The 20805-nt window shown below is 40.9% G+C and overlaps 2 protein-coding genes across 5 annotated transcripts in view; one reads left to right on the top strand and one right to left on the bottom strand.

The window, feature by feature from the left end:
• Nucleotides 1-9292, top strand: part of LOC145458048 (uncharacterized) — a 31100-nt gene extending 21808 nt beyond the window's left edge. For both annotated transcript variants that reach the window (XM_080336358.1, XM_080336363.1), the window contains 8 exons: nt 1207-1233; nt 1292-1414; nt 6713-6829; nt 7419-7472; nt 7537-7626; nt 7686-7805; nt 7871-7993; nt 8783-9292. In XM_080336358.1, coding sequence (XP_080192484.1) covers nt 1207-1233; nt 1292-1414; nt 6713-6829; nt 7419-7472; nt 7537-7626; nt 7686-7805; nt 7871-7993; nt 8783-9207 — 1079 coding nt within the window. In that variant the 3' untranslated portion in view covers nt 9208-9292. The remainder of the gene's footprint in view (nt 1-1206; nt 1234-1291; nt 1415-6712; nt 6830-7418; nt 7473-7536; nt 7627-7685; nt 7806-7870; nt 7994-8782) is intronic.
• Nucleotides 9293-9602: 310 nt separating this feature from the next.
• Nucleotides 9603-20805, bottom strand: part of LOC145458142 (uncharacterized) — a 28668-nt gene continuing 17465 nt past the window's right edge. For all 3 annotated transcript variants that reach the window (XM_080336511.1, XM_080336504.1, XM_080336516.1), the window contains 4 exons: nt 20399-20503; nt 16343-16447; nt 16045-16153; nt 9603-9869 (listed from right to left, as the gene is read on the bottom strand). In XM_080336511.1, the coding sequence (XP_080192637.1) occupies nt 9692-9869; nt 16045-16153; nt 16343-16447; nt 20399-20503 (497 nt within the window). In that variant the 3' untranslated portion in view covers nt 9603-9691. The remainder of the gene's footprint in view (nt 9870-16044; nt 16154-16342; nt 16448-20398; nt 20504-20805) is intronic.

Genomic DNA, 20805 nt, shown 5'->3' on the forward strand with positions numbered 1-20805 from the left:
GATTTATTCCTAGTATATGAGGACAAATGGGCGAATATTGTATCGATTCAGCTATCCGACCCGCCAAGTATACTTAATTTTCCTACATCCGGCCCGCCGACTGGAGAATTTGCCCGCCCCTGGTTTAGGTTGAAGATCTCAATGTAGCTAACGGTAACCGTTAAACAATGAGAGGGGGATTTGCATGGTGCTAAGTATAATAAAAAACTGACAAAGACGTTCTTACGATTCCGTTAAAGAAGCAAAGCTATATTTAGATACAGGTACTGACAAAATTCGGATTTTCAGCCACTTTCAAATAATGCGTCGTGAAATAAAGTGTTTGCATCACAATTTTAAAGCAGTAGTTCTCAACCTTTTTGACCTCGCGGACCTGTAAAACTGAAATGATAATGTTTGCGGACCGGTGAACCTTCAAAATCTGAATTAACCCTACATCTCATTGGAACAATTACATGCAACTCAAATGTAATATTGGAATCTTCATTTTACGCTGCCTTTTTGTTATTAGATATTTATACGTCGTTCTATTTGAAGTTTTTGCAAGGTGAAGCTCCCGAAGTCCTGTTAATGACCACTAACCTGATTATGATTGTTTGGCATCCTTTGAAAGTAATGCAACTTTGCTCTGGCTATAGCATCTGATATAGCCTACTGCCACGGGTCGCTAAATTGCACCGCCTGAATTTAACGAAGTTTGATGAAAAATCTCCGCTGTTTTGGCATAAAACTTGTCCAAAGTTGTAGCCCACTTCCAAGCATTTTCGTATAACAATTTATTTCTGCTGTACGCCCAAAGTGGTCCGTGAACTCTCTATTACTATACCATGCAGAGATGGTTGCATGTTTGCAAATTTAGAAATCAACTTAGAATATGATGTGGTAACTGCATCTGGTAACTGGTTGTAATCAGTGATATTCTCAAAGTTAGTCAATTCTGAACAACCCCGCTGTATGTTCACGAGTCAAGGATGTGAAATTGTGGATTCACATTACTATAGGTCGCCTATATTGTGGATTCACATCACTTTAAGTCGCCGGTGTGTCTCAAACTCAAGACAGCTATAGCTTGTTGTATACGATTCAGCGTCGTCTGATGAGTATTGACGCACAACATCCATTATATGATTGGTTTAATGAATATTCCTGCAAATCATTTAGAGGAAAAAAGCATACTATTATTGATTATATCCTTACTAATTTCAGGTTTTGAATCAAAGACACACCACACAGGTAGGAATATTCGGTACAGCGATCTATATTTGGTCACTTTCATTAGATATTTTCCTAGGTTCCTGTCAAAATCGATGCTACGAAGATTATGATTCTTCTCACCAGGGATGCCACTGCAATAAAGATTGCGTGAAGCATGGAGACTGCTGTGCAGATTTCAGAGCCACGTGTAGCTTTGGATGTACGAAACTCACATTTAACAGCACTCCAGTGGTATCTGACAAACTTTTAGGCACAATTTGATCCAAGTTCGAAAGACATGAATCGATCTACAATGTTGGATCCGAGTACACGACACCAAAATGATTCTAAATGATTTGAAATCAAGATTCCGATTAATGCCGATCCCTTCTCCAAGTCTAAGGGCGTAAATTTGGAATGATTAAAGAGTCGATGATCGCGTTCATCAGGATTTATTATTCCAAGATTCAGGAATCCGGTTGATCGCTGCGCATACAGTTGATCGAGTTACATTTTTCATACCATGATTTAGCAAACCTCGACAGACTGTAGGCCTACACTTCATAAAATTCCTACGCACAAAGACAGACAGACAGACAGATTCTTTATTCGTACGATGATTGTTCACACAAATATGCAAAAATGACAAACACAGCGATATGACCACATCAAGATGTGTAGTCTTCAAGTCAGCTGTAGTCAAGGCATAACATTAGAACATTTATATCATGCAACTGTCGGTCAGTAACACTTCAACAAAAGATTAAACAGCAAAACGCTAACGCAAAACAGTGGTAGTAGAAAAAAAAAAAAAACTGTAACACTAGTTCAAAATAATACCAGATTATACTCTCAGGTCTCAATATGTAGAAATGAGCTGAGACTTAAAATTACGACAGAATGATGCAAATGACAAATCTCTGTGCTCTATTGATAAGGAGTTCCATATCCTTGGACCAACAAAAGTTAAGGATCTCTGGCACACACTAGCGGCTAAATTCTGTATAAAGATATTTCCAGCAGTGGCGGATCTAGTTCCGTGAGAGTGGACACCGGCAGATGGCGTAAAGATGCGGCTAAGAGCAGAAGGGAATTCACCATGGTGATATCGGTACATGGTCTTGGCAATTTCATAAGTGCAGAGGTCGCGCACTTTCAATATCCCCAGGGATTTATATCTTGGAGAAAGACGCTCGTATCGGCCCATGCCACTTATCAAACGGATAGCCCTATTTTGGAGAACTGCGATGTGATTCAAGTAGGTATCGTAAGTTAACCCCCAAAAGATGATTCCATAGTCGAGGTGAGAGTGGAAGAGTGAAAAATATATGTCTCTTAGTACAGATCTAGGGAGAATATGTCGCAAGCGAGCTATAATACCTACTGCCTGCGCTAATTTGCTGGCAAGAGCTGCTAGTTGTGGCTTCCAACTCAAATCTTTATCAATACATAGTCCCAAATATTTGACATTAGGGACTGCTGATAGTTTATCTTTGCCGATGGTCAAAAAAGGAGAAGGTAACAAGATCTTAGGTCTGACATTGATAAGAAGGACTTGAGTTTTTGTTGCATTGATATTCAATTTGTTGAGGCTCATCCAATGACAGATTTTTTTCATTTCAATATTGACTGAGTCTTGTAGAATACTCAAATTGTTGTCGGATTTATACAGGCAAGTGTCATCAGCAAATAAGGTAGTCGAGAATTTAGATGCACCTGGTAAGTCGTTTATGTAAATGATAAAGAAGAGGGGGCCAAGAGCTGAACCTTGAGGAACACCGCAAGTTATTTCTCTTAGCTCAGATTTCGTACATTGGTCACCAACAAATTGTTTCCGGCAGTTTAGATATGACTTGAACAAGGCTAGCGGTGTCCCTCTAACCCCATTGTACCATAGTTTATTCAGAAGTATTGAATGATCTACCGTATCAAATGCTTTTTTCAAGTCAAGAAATATGGAGCAACCGACCTCCTTAGATATAATTGTTGATTGGTACTTGAGCATTAGATCTAAAATGGCATGTTGAGTATTGTGATGAGTCCGAAAGCCGAATTGATTGGGCCATAATCTGGTTTGAAAAAATTCAGAGAGCCTCGAGTGTAGAAGCTTTTCAAAAAGTATTGCTAGGCAAGATAAGACTGATATTGGTCGGTAATTATTCATTGACATTCTGTTTCCTTTTTTGTGTACAGTAACTACTCTGGCTACTTTAAGAGCTTCGGGAAAGATTCCTAAAGCCATGGATTGATTGTAGAGATGGGCCAATATTGGAGAAATTGCAGGGAAAACTGCCTTTAATATTTGCACAGATAGCCTATCATGACCCTCTGCTTTATTATTTCTCATGTTGGCGACTATTATGCTAATCTCTCCTATGTTGGTGGGACTCAAGAATATACTGTTGGTACTACTACGTGGTGTACTTTGGTAGTGTTTTGGGGGGAGATTAGGGCAATCAGATGCAAGTTTTGGCCCAATAGAGGTGAAGTATTTATTTAATGCATTAGCTACATTATTTGGATTGCTAACAGAATTGCCGTTGTCATCAATTACAATAGGCGGGATGGTGGCATGGGAGCTGGAGGGGTTGATTAGGTTTCTAATAGTTTTCCAAGTTTGGGCTTTATTGTTTCTGCAGTTATGAAAGTGACGAGCGAAGTATGATTTTTTTGCCTTCGTTTTAATGTGGCTTAGCTTATTAGCATATGCCTTGTACTGTCGACGTTGCGCTTCAGTACCATTTAAATACCATACACGGTGAAGCTTATTTCTAGTTTTGATAGACTTCAAGATACCAGTAGTGATCCATGGTTTGCAGTAAAGCTTACGCTGCTTACGAGACAGACATGATAACGGTATATGATGATCTACCAAATTCATAAGTTCGGTCATAAAATTATTGAAAGTCATATCAAGTGTGTCATATGTTAATGCTGTCATCTCAAAGGTGCCAAACTGATTGAATGCAGCATCTTGAAGACTCTTAAGAGAGTTGGTGGTAGGAAGGCGCTTATAGATAGGTTTCTTATTGGATAAAGGAGCTCTTGTGAGACATTTGATCAAAACTGGAAAATGGTCCGTAAGAGGATATTCGATAACAAAAGGGTATATAGGGCAGGAAGACACATTTGTATAGATATGGTCTAGCAAAGTTGATGAGTGGTCAGTAAGTCGAGTAGGAAGTGTAATAGTTGGATCTGCACTATGGGATTTCAACATATTGATATAATGTAATATGGGTTGCGATTTCGATAGTAAGTTAATATTGAAATTTCCCATGATGAAATACAACTTTTTATTTACATTTAATAGTGATAAAGTTTGTGACAGATGTTCTGAGAAGTCATCAATGTTGGATGAATTGGGGTGTCTATAAATGATTCCAACTATTATGGATGTTTCTCTTCCTATGGGACAAGAGATTTCGATCCAGATATCCTCAACCTCAGCCATGTTTAGATTGTAGCAGTCTGCTACAACGGTGGTACAAGAGGAATTTACAAAGACACCGGTACCCCCAGCATTTGTAGGAGTTGGCTTATGAAAAAACTGATAGCCATCTAGAGCCAAGCCACCGGTGTCGGGAGTTTTTAGCTTGGTTTCTGATATGCCAAGAATCATAGGCTTGGTATTGAAGAACGAGATAAGATCATTTACATCATCTATGTGGTTTCTTAGGGATCTGGAATTGACATGAATGATAGAAAGGTGCATTGAGCTTTTAGTATTGTTTAAATTGGCTGCAACATCTTCAATTGATAATGAGGAGCATGAATGGACATTGTCATATTCAAAGTCGGATGTATCTAGCATTGTAACAGAACTATTGGAATAATTGGTGTCCATAGTAGGTAACATTGCTTACTGGTAGACCATAGGGAAATTGCACGGATGATTGATTCTAGGTCATCTTCTTCAAGTCATCAAAGTTGGAGATCTGGAGCACAGATGACTTTGAGTTCTTTCTTGTGAGAATTCTTCCATATTTAGTCCACAGGTAATCATAATCATTCTTTCTTTTTAGTTTCCTTGCCTCGAACAGTAGGTTGCGAGTTCTTTCGGTGAGGTTTTCGACTATGTAAATATCCGAGTAATTTGGAATGCTTGCTGAGTTTTCAACGGAACGAAGCATAGATCGAGATTCAAAGACTTTGTTTCGTATTACACGAGATCCAAACTTCACAATGATTGGCGAGGGATTACCATTTTTATCGCTTGTGGGGAATTTCCTGTGTGAGTAGGTGATATCATTGGCCTGAGGGGGGACCTTTATTTTGGACATGATCTCCTTGATGAGAATATCAGTGTCTTCGGTGGTACTGGTAGGTATGCCGTTGAACTCGAGAAGATCAAGTCTTGATTGCCTGTCGGTTTCTTCATACTTCTCAGAGAGATCAGTAATTGATTTCTTCTGTTCATTGATAATCAGGGCAAGTTGTTCGATTGACTTCGAATTTTGCTTTATTGAGCCAGTATTAATCTCCAGTTGTTTTTCCATTTCATCAAACTTATCTGTAATGAATTCTTGGCTCTTCTGAACTTTTGCAATTTCTTCACTCATCTCTTTCAAGGATGAATTGATATTTGCCAGAGTTTTCTGGACATTCTTCATAGTATTGGTTTTGTTGAATTCTTCAAGACAGTTTTTGATGATGGAGGGAATTTCATTTCTTATTTTTTCAAGTATCATCTGTTGTTCCGGGGTCGCCATGCTGTTCTTGGGAGGATCGCTGGGTTTGCTTCTTGTCATTTCACAGTACCGGTAGCAATTTACAGTAAAGTAGGCTACTGCTAAACCTTAACCTTTAATACAACCAAATACTCCAATCAATCAAATACTCCACAAATATGTCCGATACTGACCGTGACGACTGTATCACAGGTTAATGGCTTCACTCAATGAATCAATGAATCATGCACGAACCATTGTAGAGCAATGTATCTTATTTATATTCCATACTCCGTTGCGTCGCTGCACCGTACTAATTGGACATGACTTTCAATTCGAGATGAGGATAATTCTACCTGTTCAAATCGTTGTATCAGCAGCCGACCGTTTCATTCAACAACCCGATATTAACGCGTTTTCGCACTATGATGCAACAGATAACATCGCACACACCACGTACTTGATTGACAACTCGGGACATCTCGGGCAATCATCGTTCGAAACCTCATCCGACTTTATGTGTCCCGATTAATAGTTTTTAATCAGACGATCAGCATTCTCCCAAGTCAGATTTACGATCTCTGTCCAAAATGCACCACGATTAGCAGTTTCTAATCACGCGATTAGCATTCTGTTGGATCAGCCAACTTCATGATCTCCGCCATTAATGTACCGGACAAATGAACGTCGCAAATAAAAGTCTCCGATTGTGCAACTTGTGCACCACGCTTATTTAGTTTCGGAATGAAAACTCATAAGTATTTTATGTGGTTATGGATACATAAAATCGCTTCTATTGCTTGAGATCGTGTGATAATAAATAATCTTATCTTCGCGACGATTTTCAGATACATGTAGCAAGCGATGCTTCAAAGAACAAGTTATGGATATGCCGTGTGAATGCGACGATGGATGTATCAAATTGCAGAATTGCTGTCCGGATTATCGGGATGTTTGCTTCAAGGGTGAAAATTTATGCCGAAATTGCTGACTGTTGCGAGAGTATTGTCATCAAGATCTTTCCTTCGGATATAGCCGAAAATCCAAAACGAACCATAAGGCTGTGGAATCATACATAGCAATTTATGCCCTGTTCCTCGCACTGTGCTAAATGCGTTAATGTTGTATGTGGTAATGGGAATTATGGGCTTTTCGCAAGAATCATTTCAGTATCCGAATTTCAGATAAGACAGCAGATAATAGGTACCAGAATCCTGCAAAACCACAGAAATGAAACCGTTTCTGTGTCATGGCAGAATGTAGGTAGACCTATCGTGATATATATCCGTGGATGCCTTCCATTGTTACGGATCTAAAAACAACGACAGTTGAAATATTTTGGTTGTTGTGACCTAAGGATGAGCAATGCAAAGAAAACAAAAAAATTGTCAAGCTCAAGAATAATTTAAAATCTTATAAATAAGAACAATATGGATTTACAGCATGTTACCCGTCCAAATAAGGGAAATCCTATCAATAAGGATGTTATGGTAACCCTGCAGATGGGCAATGAGTTTCTCGTCTAGTGTCTAATTTACACTTTTTCTCGCACAGATATTGCTGCAGTGGAAAACATCGATATTAAGATATTGGAAGATGAAAATGAAGGTATGCCTCGATCGAGTATCGCTTTCGACCCCGAACTATACCTTTTGTTACATTTTACTACCAGTCTACGATGACCTCGTGACGGAATTCAACTCAGGAGCTCCGAAATCTGAGAGGTTTCCGCTTGAAAGGCGATTTCCTCCTCAATGCGCGGGTTAGCGAATGCTCATTTTTTCAGTCAGGCGAAGTTTTAATATATTTCCATCAAATCAGCAAATTCACAAATGGGATGTAGCAACGGCCGTTTAGATTATATGGTGTTGGACGAACTGAAGAACTTGAAGAATTTCTTGAAGCTATTGTGGATAAGGATTTTGGATGCTAGTAATGACGGTAAGTGTTCCACAGCGACGATTCTTGATGCTGTCAGAATATAACATCATATTGCGTCTTCACAGATTTACTCATTTCTGATTATACTACGAAAGAGATTGAGGATGCTTGGAGACACGGCTGGGGACCGGAAAGCTATATGATCATCCAAGACGCATTGCGAAAAGCTGAGATTGACCATCCAGATAGTAATATTGATAGCAATGCTGTCATTATTATCTAATAATTGAATTCAGCAACTATGTGGCATATTTCTCCATCCCAATGTCTGTATTCGGATATCACAGTCACGGAAGCAACTTGTGTGTGTTATGTAGGAAGTAAATCGTCCACATGCAGAGTGCAGATGGGTTAAAATTAATTTGTGTATTTACTCAGATCGACCGACGAGCAACGCCCTGGACTACTACTTAATTACAAGTTTCCCCGATACTGGCTTAGCGAATCCCTGAAGCTCGTGGGAACCCTAGTTAAGAACCATTGATGTTACTAAATATCCCTACAATCCACCGCCAACACTAGCTGCGGAGAGAATTTTCCAGGGGTGACGAAAAGACTTAGTAAGATGAGCAGTCTTCTTGATTGACTCTCGCGTAACGTCATACTCTCTGTTGATAGGTCGAATGTCGTAGGATTGGCTCCCCGTGTCGACGTACACAGTAAAACACAGTAGGTCGTTAAACTAGGCTTTAAAATAAAGTCGCCTGTCGTTAGGGAGATAAACCTATATACAAAACATCTAGCGCCCATACACAACGTATCTAAGAGTAAACGGACCGCAATAACTTACTAAACTAAAGAGACAACGCCCAATCTACATCTATAAGGATAAATCAGAGGTTCCTATCGCATCAACTTTGACCATACGACATACCCAAAAACGTTCACCTTATGGCCGACATACAAGAATGGTAAACTGGCCCTAAGTAGACTGAACAAATAATTCGATATCGCCGGTAATGTAAGCTTTCTTTCAGCTATATTTTTCCGCGACCCGGGATTCTATAACTCTCTCGACATGTTTCGGGATATTATGTGTTCCTTCCGCGAATGTAACTCGGGGCAATGTTGGCTTCCTTACGTTTACCATTCGGGAGAGAGAAAAGAGATTGCAGGCGCCATATTGAATGAACATTGGACCACGAAGGAGTTCACCAATATCGACCCAACACACCCACACTTTGACGACGCATATGGGGCTCAAGTAAATTTCGTTCGACGAAGATATGTTTTCGACATCTGGACTTGCTACTTGTGCGCTATACAGGACATGTACGGATCTGCTCAGTTTTTACTGCAATATCCCAGTCAACGTTCATTAGATATGGTGTTACGACTAGGAAGCTATTGTGAATGTAAGGATGGATTCGGCGGTCCATATTGTAGCGATTGTCCGAAATAATTAATGCTTATAAGTAACAAGTGCATATTATATTTCATGATTGACATTGTCGTATACACCAATACATATATGAACTATATCCGTATATTTTCCCATATTTTGGGACAAATAAACCCGCGCTTTTTGTGGTTATAGAAAGATTAGGATTCTATTTCGGAAATAGAAATTGAGAATTTGAAGGGCAGTTTCAGATAATTTTGATCTTTTTAACGGGATCAGACGCATCCCGGATTGTTGTTGTGTAAGCCTAAGGTAGCCTACGTGATGCGTTATAACACGGCAGCTGCAGAAAATGAGAGTCAAACTTTTGTGAATAGGTATTATTCTCATTACTACAGCAAATTATTCTTATTTTAATCCACGTACAATACACATACGAGGAGTCAAGTCAATACACTTTGAATTTACATTTTATTCCATCATAAACGTTGCGGAAGCAGCACCGGCAATAAACGCGTTTACGAATAGTATTTCAATCTTTCCCTTAGTAGTCACAAATGTATGCGACCTCTAAGTATTTCACGGTGTGGCGACAGGGATCTCCAAACACGTGGTTGTTGGCAGGTACATGACATCGAGACTTTCCGTTGCACTTTAGCGATACGACTTTTTCGCTTCTCGAAGCGCGGCAGTTGGTTGTCTTTGGTCCAGAGTTGGGACATCTGTTGGATAGATTACAATCATGCCAAAGTTAATATACCCGCGATAAGCAATCTGGTACATGATAGTGCATATATATAGGCTACGGCTCTGTTGTTGTTTATTATTATGATGTCTCGAGATCTATGGCAAACACGGCCCACGCGATATCGACATCCACATAAACACCGTGTGGTGATGACGCGCCTAGCGGAAAAACCCAACATTTGTGAAGATATTCTGGAGGCGGGCACACACATGCGACCCATTGGTGATCCAGCAGTCAAACATACTAAAACGCCCTTTGCTATTTTTGCTATCATTGAAAAACTATAAGTGTATCTCTCCAGATTCGTAGTAGGCCTATCCGAGCCTTAGAGCGGGCGTGTCAAACTCAACTTGGGTCGCAAGCAGGATTCACACATTTTGATCGCCTGCGAGCTGGATTGGTCATTTCAAAATGCCACTGGAATTCCTTATAATCAAAGCTATAAACATAATAGTCCAATGGCATGCAATATTACAGATCATATGACTCTATGCTAGCAACGTCGTTCGTCGCAAATAACGGGATTTTTCAAAAATACGATGATTACATTACAGTTACAAACCACTAAAGTAGTAGCTCTAACAACGATATATATGTTGGCATATTTTGTATTCTTCCTTTGCTTTTAGTCGTGATGCGGCGTTGGCCGTGCACATTTGTTGTAAGGCATGCAAGTGATTTAACTGTAAACGCGAATGATGGAATTTGATTGATTATTTTAAAATCATCCTTCGAGTTTTTCTGGAGATCGGGGCTGGGGGCTGCGACTGGGGAATTTCGGGTCAGCGTAAGGTATACAACGACGTGACTAAAGATTTTTGAATTGTATTCTTCGTATAACTATTATATTATTCATGTTCCGTACCTACAACGGCTTCGTATTGGCGTTTTCACCTCAGCGAATAACAATTTTTGGTCCATTTGTCAAAATGTTTCTGAAATCAGTGTGCACTATTTTGTCTTCCCGGGATGTGGTGTCAATGTCATCTACGGGTGACTGGAGTGAAAACTAAAGACACCCGTCCGATGCGTATAATGTGGCCTATAAACTTGTTCGAGATTTGCGGTCTTGAAAGATTATATTTACGTTCTACTTAAAATCTCTACTTTGTTAAACAAGTGATGGATACTACAAGCCTTTTTACATTTGCTCAGACTTGCTTTGCGGGCCGTATTTTTTTCAACCATGGTTTATAGCAGTGTTTCCCAAACTTTTTTAAGCTACCGCCCCCCTGGCAGGGTTGTAACCAAGTCACATGGTTCCGAGTCACGAGTCAATCATACTTTTGTGGTTTTGACTCGAGTCGAGTCGAGTCATTTTCAATTCATCACAGACTCGAGTCCGAGTCCAAGTCACCGTTTAAAGGGTCAAGTCCGAGTCATGGTGTTATGACTCGAGTCGAGTCCAAGTCACAGTATTGAAGTCATGTTCAACTCATGTTTTCAATCCTGCTTGGGTGATATCGAATTCCCTGTTTGCGAAACATGCTCATTTTGTCCCTATCAGAGTCTTGGCACGTGTTTATTTAGGCAGATAACGGACAGGTCCTGGCCTCATTTACCGATGCTAAAGATAACTTTACTAATCTTAGAACTTAAAATCAAATATCTCTCTTGTCAGTCTGATACATCACCAATACAAGCATTTAGTTTTTATTACGAACACATCGACGATAGCTCACGAATAGCTGATAGAGAACCAACGAATTCACGTCTACATACTATCTGATAGAGAACCAACAAATTCACGTCAAGATACTAGTTGATAGAGAATCAATAGATGCATGTTTATGTAGAGGTATTTACAACAGGCCAGCATGCTGTAAAAGCGTGCATGCAACTATGTGCATTGTGCAGTGACAACAGAACAGATACCTTTTGATTATACTAAAGGTTTTCCCAATTGCATTACCGACTACATCGCAGTTACAGCATTGGAGAAATAATTGTACAATGGGGCTGTTCAAAAACATTTTTTCAAATTTTCTGGCTACTTCTTAAAATTGCTAGATTGCCAAAAAATCAAATTTAGCTCAATTTCAACCAGTAGAAAGCAATGCTATGAAAGAAAATTTTAGACTAATTACAAATAGAGATTTTCGAATTTTACCGGCTATCTCATGATATTGTTACATTTTGTAAAAATATGATTCATAGCAAATTTGACTCAATTCCAACTAGAAAAAGTGAAGTTATTAGAGTAGAATGTTTTGGATATGAAATGATAGTCGGCTTACTACTATGTAATTATATTATATGAAAGAATTTCTCACTAAAATACTCCGTTTATTTTCAAATCCAGAATATTCTCCTCTCAGATCATTGATTCCACTTTTTTCAACTTAAGCCAGATTCAGTGTTCCTTTTATGCAACATAACAATTTTATCATGTAACCACCCAGTAAAATAAAAAAGAAGTTATTTTAGAACAGCCATATTGTACAAACATCACACAACATTAGCCATTCATTATTACTCACGTGCACAATGCACATACCTAACAAATCGTCAAATGGACGAAGGGCATTGTGCGTTTTCACAGACAGCAGATCAAATCAATGAGTTACACCTCAAAAATACTAATGTGGAAAGGAGATCCTCAAATATGTTAAAGCGGCATGGCCGTAGAATGAATCCACATCTACTGAATACACGTTCCACTAGTGCACTAGATGCAAGAATTGACAAGCATTTTTGAACCACACTGAAGAGCATTGAATACTCATTCTTTCTAGTCGCCCAAAAATGCAAAGAATCATCGCCTTCAAATCTACACATGAGCTTATCAGTCTCTTCACCATCTGAGTCATTTCATTGGCTCTAATTGAACTTTGATTCAATTGTTTGCTTGTATAATTGAAAAGTCTTGAGTACTTTAATTGCGGAGGATCTATTACCTCTTCATCACTGGACGATTTTGTACAATGCATTGCTACTATGTATCATTTTCTGTTGTTTTTACGGCGGCATATCTGATATATCAGACAAGTGCAACGAAAGCAGTGGTGACAAATAGCGATGTCGGCAGAATTCGTCGGATGCGTTGATCTAGCCATTATGATTCGCAAATTTCTTCATCTTCAAGGCATATAAAATAAGCCGAGTCAATGACTTGGGTCGAGTCATGCGTAATGACTCGAGTACAAGTCGAGTCAATCCAAATATTGACTCGAGTCGAGTCGAGTCATTTTCCCATTTCAAGAAAATGACTCGAGTCAAGTCGAGTCATAAAAAAATCGTGACTCGAGTCTGACTCGAGTCGAGTCATGACTCGAGTCATTACAACCCTGCCCCCTGGACAACGAATAAAGTGCCAGCGCCACCGACCCCCCTCTCCCCTCGCCTAAATCATAAAGCGAAAGATGTTCTGCATTTATTACAGCTAATAATGCGACAGATGAAGCTGGTGTATTATTATCATCATCCCCGTCATATTGGGTTTGAGTTTTGATAAAAACAATACCTCTTTCTAAAATTCTAGTCTCCACGTCCCGCACTGTCAATCTATTTTGTGGGATTTTCAACTGACAGTACCGGTATTTACAGTGATTCAGAAACTATGTCTAGGCACTGAAAACACGTTCTATTGAATATGAGCGGGGAAGGGCAACGACGAAAAAGTCAACCCAACTCCAGTGAGAGTATTTCAATTTGATTTAATTGTATTTCCAAAACGATTGATTAGAGATATTAAACTTTGGGTTGAACTCAAAAGTGTTCTACACCAGTGGTTCTCAACCTTTTTCACCTCGCGGACCGGTAAAATTTCAAAAAATGTCTGGCGGACCGGTGAACTTTCAAAATTGAAATGAAGCCAAAATGTAAAGTATGCAACCGTTTTCTGCAATTATATTGTGCTGGAGAGTGACATTTAGAGGGTTTTGATCGTCTTTAATTATATTCATGATGGCATTCAGGTGATTTTATGGTAGTCTGTCTACTGAGTCAAGGTAAAATTTCCTTGTCCATATAAACGTGCTACCGCCGAGGGTCGTTTACAATCTTTTGCGCCGAAGGTCGTGGGTTTAACCGACCATGCCAACTCGAATAATATTCATCACTTTGACAATATCGAGAGAAGAAGCGTTTCGGAGTTGAACCAAGTACCTTGTCGTTCTACCCTGCTCATTGCCCACTGCCACCAGACGCATAGGCTACTCCGGCAACTACGAATACAATGCGTGCCGCAAGACAACACCTTACAGCAACTATACCGCCATCCGCAAATCCAGGCCGAAAAAACACTTCGTCAGGCCACACCTAAAAACGTTGGTCTTGGGCGCCCACAGAGCGATAAGCCAAACTTCCGGGGGCTTCACCCGCAGACCCTACATTTGGGTGGATGTTTTCACTTTTACTCGTGAGCACACTCATTCTACTCAGTGTAAGCAGAGAGTTTATGTAGCTTAATCGCGCCAATAGCGAAAATTTTCAATCATTTATGACTGAATCGGTTTTCCCGCTGCCGAATTTTGGCACACCTTTCGGAGTCCCATGTTAGCCTTAACTTCATTATGTGTTGGTACGTTGCGGCGGGGTAATGGCTGACACCGAAATGCCTAGTTTTCTAAATCATGCTCGTTTCTCGGAGAAGGCCACCTAATAAGCAAGACATTTACTGACACTAAAGCACGAAAAGAAAACGAAAAATGTTGGAAAAAGTTTCACAAAAATACGGTATGATTTATGTTCATTTGCAAAATAATTTTGGGCTCTTTTCAAGATCGGCCCCTCTCCAATTGGGCGGTTGGGGGGGGGGGCAGTTACGGTCCCGCACAAAATGAATGAATCGAAAACGAATAATCGCGCAAACTGCGCTGCTCAGCAATGAGTCAGCTTAGATCTGTTCTGTACTTGTCGCTCACATGTCGTCTAATGACACGTCTTGAACTTTAAGTGTAATCAAACATGCTTCAAGCTCTAATGTTACCTCACGAAGTTCTGAATCATTTTATCAATGGACACGCCTTCAACAATGCATCTTGAAATTAAGGTATGAAATTGTAATATACCTGGCGGACCGGCAGGAATGTCGTCGCGGACCGGCGGTTGAGAACCATTGTTCTACACTACAAATTTCATGCTCGGAAACTTTACAGAATGGACTCAATATTATCCGGTAAGCAATTTCTAATCGAAGTAGCCTATCTCAAGGAATCAAATCACCATATCATCCTGCAGTTTAATAGGGTGATTGATTTATGTTCCTCCCTCAAAATCGGGTATTCAAGATGGACGGGTAGCTCAGGCAATCTTGTGAATAGGAACAGTTCAGGCGTCGCAAAATTTCGGGCTTATCACTGAATTCGGACAGTGCCATTTTCACTTTTATCAGGTATCATCATTACTAAGAACGGATGTATTTTACTCATAAATTTTGGAAAATATGTCCGTCAAGTGGAAGCGATATCGTTTCTCGCCACCAGAACGCTGTGCCGAAAGCTACGGTCACACTCACAACACTGTGGAAAATTCATGATCGTTTGAAACAGAGAATAAAATCACGGAAGACGGTTTCTCTTAAAAAGCCTTGAAGTGAGCAATAACTGCTGACATACTTCGTAGTCCTCACCTCACACAATGATCCACGCTTCTTAGAAATTCCACCGACTGCTAAATTAGTCCATTGATGACGGGATAAATATTGTCAAGTAACAATGGACTTTTTCGGTACAGCTGATTAAATCGACGGCACACCCTGACTTGATCGATTTTGCATTTTTACTGCGTATTTAGCTGCTTTATTTATAAATCGTTTTAACACTACGCAGCAGTTGCCTTCTAAACCTACGCCGACCCTATTTGCACTCAGCGCCCCCTTACTGCCCAATTTTATAGCCAGCGCCCCTCAATCGCCCATTTCACAACCAGCGCCCCCTTCACGCTCGCGAACGCCCTCAGGGGGGTGCTGGCTCCCACTTTGGGAACCACTGGTTTATAGAAACGTAGCATTAGTATATCTTGATTTACTGTCATATCAATAGAGCCAGTCCACTTATCCGTGATCGACCCTCGTGTTTTGGATTATGTGCAGAACCCATGGCGGATCAAGCATTCTCAGAACACTCACACCAGCGAGATGCCCAACCGTATAGGTGTGCCCTTGTGAGCAATGTTCCCTAATGGTAAAGAAACACGCGTATACTTACTCATTTTCTTCCGTTCTCCCGTATAGTGCATCCACTATGTTGATCCTCTGACCGTACGGACACGAAATACCGAGAACTTTATTTTCGCAAGCTCTATGCACCATACCCCCTAAAAAAATTTTAGAACACATTCGTATGCACTTTCGGAGAATACAAAGCGGTTTTCCGTAGTTTACTGGCAAGGCGCGCACAAGGCGCATATTTCTTGTTAGATATGATTTATGCGGCATGCTAGGCATCTATTGGCGTCAAGATATTTATTCTATATTATGCGCTATTAAATCCCGCACAAACTTACGAGCGCAGCGGCCATTGAACCTGCTATATCCTCGCTTGCAAACGCATTCTCCATCATCGCAATCTTCGTTTTGTCCGCAGCCGCTGTCGCTACGACACCCATCGCCTGAAATATGATATTTTCAGAAAACCGGACCTCGACGGTATAGCAAAACAGGATGTCGTGGACACAATGCTGAAAGATTTGTTCATCTAATACAGTGGTTCTTAACCTTTTTTCTTCCAGCGCCCCCTTTCAAAAATTATCGTGCTCCAGCGCCCCCCAACTTCATATTGTAAGGAATGTAATAAAGACAATGAGTAAGAGGGAGGGCCGTAACAGCACTTCGTTAACCCCCCTAAAAACGATTGCCTTGCGCACCCATAGCGTGATAAACCGAACTTCTGAGGACTTCGCCCCCAAGAACCCCATATCGTGATTTTGATGGACAGCAAAGTTTGTGTGGCCTGATCGCCCTAGGTACCAAAATTTTCCATAATGCATGAATGAATAGGTGGTAATTACATATATAAGTCGCTATAAACTTTTTATCCTCTCAGCCCACGTAATCATATTTACCAGTAGCACTGAGTGAGCTGTGGTATAGGAAAATAAAGGGCACGTAATTAATAATTAAACATATTCGGGCGTGCCCGCAGGTACAATTATTCGTTACCAGGGCCGTAACAGCACTTCGTCAGCCCCCCCCCCAAACAAAAAACGTTGGTCCTGGGCCCCTATCGGGTGATAAACCAAACTTCCGGGGGACTTCACTCCCAGAACCCAATAGGCTGACCGCTATTTGCTGATAGCCTATTAGGTATCTACATTGGGTGTCGATTTACTGAGGCAGGTATTCTCGCAAAAAATTTCACTAATTAATGATTGTATTGGTCAATATCATCGGGAATTGCGTGTAAATTGAGATCAATTTTTATCCTCTCTCTGCTCACGTAAACACATTTACCGGTAGAGCTGAGTGAGGTGCAATGTTCCCGCTAAGCTGCGAACGTGCGCAGTGCTGACACGGTCTCTGCGCACAGGAAATCTACGTTGCGCACAACAAATCCGGAGTTATTACCTCTTTTTAGTCGTTACGTACTGTTGTCCAAGGGTCAGCGCAGTGAGTTGTTGAGTGTGCGCAGACTCATCAAAACTTAAAGCGAACATTGTGAGGTTTCTTGAAAACTGTAGGGCCCGTTACTAATAATTGAACATATTCGGGCGGGCGAAACCGTTGGTATGACTTCGTTGCATAATGTTATTTCGTGACCCCCTGTCTGCAGTAACAAAAAATATAGAATCGCTCAACGGGGATATCGCCTAACAGGAATATCCCTGTCGCCCAATCGTACTAACCTAAACTAAAAGACGCACACGATTTCAAATTGGTATTTCTTCACTGACATTTAATTTTTCCCTGCCATATGGAATTCGTCTTTTGGGGTTCAGATTGCCAAGACAGGAACATTTGATGTCAGTCATTTAGGCGCCCACGGACAATTAAACCTATATGTATTTGAAGGCTATATGTAACGAAGTTTTCGGTGTTAATTTGCTCTGAATACTCATTAAGGATATGTCCTATCAACACATCATCTACTGCGAAGCCATTTTTCTCCAGCGCCCCCCATACCGCCCCCCTGAGCCCAGCGCCCCCCATATCGCCCCCTGAGCGTTTCCGCCCCCCTTCAAGATCGCCAGCGCCCCCTGGGGGGCGCTGTGGGCAAGGTAAAGAACCACTGATCTAATACTTTATTTGTCTATAACTACATGGATTGGCTGAGATTTAAATACAATCAAGAACAGATCTACTCTATATTATGAGTAATAACATTCAACATCTACTTTCGAACACAGAGGCCGTTAGATCTGCTATATCCTGTCTCGCAAACGCATTCTCCATCATCGCAATCTTCGTTTTCTCAGCCGTCGCTGTTTCTACGGCACCAATACTCTAAAATGTGTTATCTTCAAATAATCTTGTCAATGTGGCTTAGCAAAGTGACTGGGATCTGAATCCAGTATTTATTCTAATGAATATATTCTAGTAATGAGAGATGATTTTTATCGAGTAGCGAAATTGAACCGTTCTTGCAAGTGTGAATTTGTCAACTTAGTCATAGGTTCGATACTATTTGCCACATTGGAAGACTATATCATCGACTAATCGTATCGCAGCATACGAAAAATGTCGTCCAAAGCTGGGACCATACTATAGTGCAGGGGCGGGCAACTTCTCCAAGTCGGCGGGCCGGATATAGGAAAATTAAGTACTTGGCGGGCCGGATTGCTGAATCGATACATTATTCGCCCATTTATCCACGTATACCAGGAATAAATCGTATTTAATGAATGTATTTTAACGACAGCAATGGAACTTCAAAGCCATTTCACGCCAATAATGACGAAGACAATGTGGATTTGAGAACAGCACTTTCATATAGCAGGGGTGGTCAATCTTTTTGCCAGTCACGGCCGCATTTCGACTACTCATGTAGCCTACGGTCGCATTCCAGGGAATAGTCGTAATGAACTAGCAGGACGCCAAATACTCATGTTAGAGTGTCTATGTCCATTTCCGGCGAACTCCGTACTAATCCCTTAAATAATGTAGGCTGTTCATAGTCGCGCCAAGCGCGAAATTTTTTTCGGATTCATTCATGGATTTCGTCATTAAAATTTGTAGTTCTACATATTATTTCTCATCCCATGTGATCAGATTCACCGGTAGAGTTGGTGGAGGGTCGGTCAGGGCATGCCAATTATTATTAGTCACTTTGTTGCATGCTGTTCTTTGCATGTCTTGACCACCCGTCAGGATTGTCGATATAGTGAGGAGAACACGATTCCGAGTCGGTATTTCTATATGTGGCGCATCTGTTCGCAACTGTACTCTGGGGCTCTGATTGCAAAGTGCGCAACTATATTAAAATCGAAAAATTAAGTCGCATTGAATCGCGCGCTGCGCGAAGAAACTTTCAAGAATAATAAAAATCTTTCAAGAAATCGGGAGTCAATTCGTAAATTCAAATTATACGTTGACGGCCGACAACACCTACTAATTGAATTACGTGTCCACGGCCGCACAAATTTGCTTCTACGGCCGCAGGTTGGCCACCCCTGTCATACAGGTACCACCATGTCTGCTTCTCTCTGATCAATCAACACACGGTGCAATCCTTCATTAAGATTTCAAGGCGTTCAATAAGCCCGGTACCCCAAATTTACCAAGATATCAATGCATTAGGGTTAAGTAGGTGACGAGATAGCGTGGTTGTTAAACTGTGCGGCCTGTCTATCTCGATATTGAATTCATGCGGGCCGCGGCCTTGAAATTTGAAATTGGCATGCGACCCGTATTGAGTTGGCGACACCTGGCATAATCGGTGTCTTATAAAAGCCTAGAAGTGTGCACCGTGCTACAAGTCGGCGGTTACGGAATCAAAAATAAGAAATATCGGCCTGGTGTAAATGACCATTGTCGTCGACAAACGCCATTATTATCACAAATGACATTAGGGTTCAGTACATCGTAAATGCCGATAATGCAAGTCTTCTCGCTTCGACGAGCTTACGCGTAAGCTCCACCCTCGCTCGCTGGACATACATATGTATAAAAACATACAATCACTAAAATGTATGTGAGCAAGTAGTGGGGAATCTCGGAAGACTGGGGCCGGCGGCCCACATTATCATGTAAGACGAAAAACTGTCCGCGGGCCGGACAAAATCCCTTCGCGGGCCGTATGTTGTCCACCCCTGCTAGTGGAAACGACAAATATGTGAAGTCCTGATCATCACATAGCATTGCCACAAAGTGCAATGGATTAGCTGTATGGTCTTGAAAATACCCAATTATCATTAATTTGATGTAGAACTTTCGTTATATTCTTTGTGGTCGAATATTCCGAGATCTACTCATCAACGCTAGCTAGTCACGAACACAGACAATGCTTTGAGATGTTTTTATCTAGCATTCTGTAAGTCCATAATTGCATGGGTTGGCGGATCTTTCAGTCTGATCAGGAACATACATATTCTCTTTGATGTATCAGAAAATTTAGCTCTACTTACGAACACAGAGGCCGTTAGATCTGCTGTATCCTCTCTCGCAAACGCACTCTCCGTCATCGCAATCTTCGTTTTCTCCACAGTCGCTGTCTCCGCGACACCCATCGACTGAAATATTATATTTTCAGAGAACACTCGTCAACGCTAGCATGCCAAGAAGTCGCAAACACAATGATGTGTAATTTGTTGATCTAATACAGTGGCTCTTGGCACCTTGGTATCAGCGTTTGGCCGTTTGGAAGGGGACGGAAACGCTTAGGGGGCGCTAGGGGGCGCTCGGACACCATGGGGCGATGAGAAAAAGTCGTGTAGCAGTAAAAGGTGTAGTAGTTCTAATATGGATATATACTATATAGTCCTATATATTCCTGAATTCTCGTTACAAATTTACTTTCGACAAAAAACGTCCA

Source organism: Botryllus schlosseri, chromosome 2 (assembly GCF_051294905.1).
Source record: "Botryllus schlosseri isolate E-star chromosome 2, Bs_hap1, whole genome shotgun sequence".
NCBI lineage: Eukaryota > Metazoa > Chordata > Ascidiacea > Stolidobranchia > Styelidae > Botryllus > Botryllus schlosseri.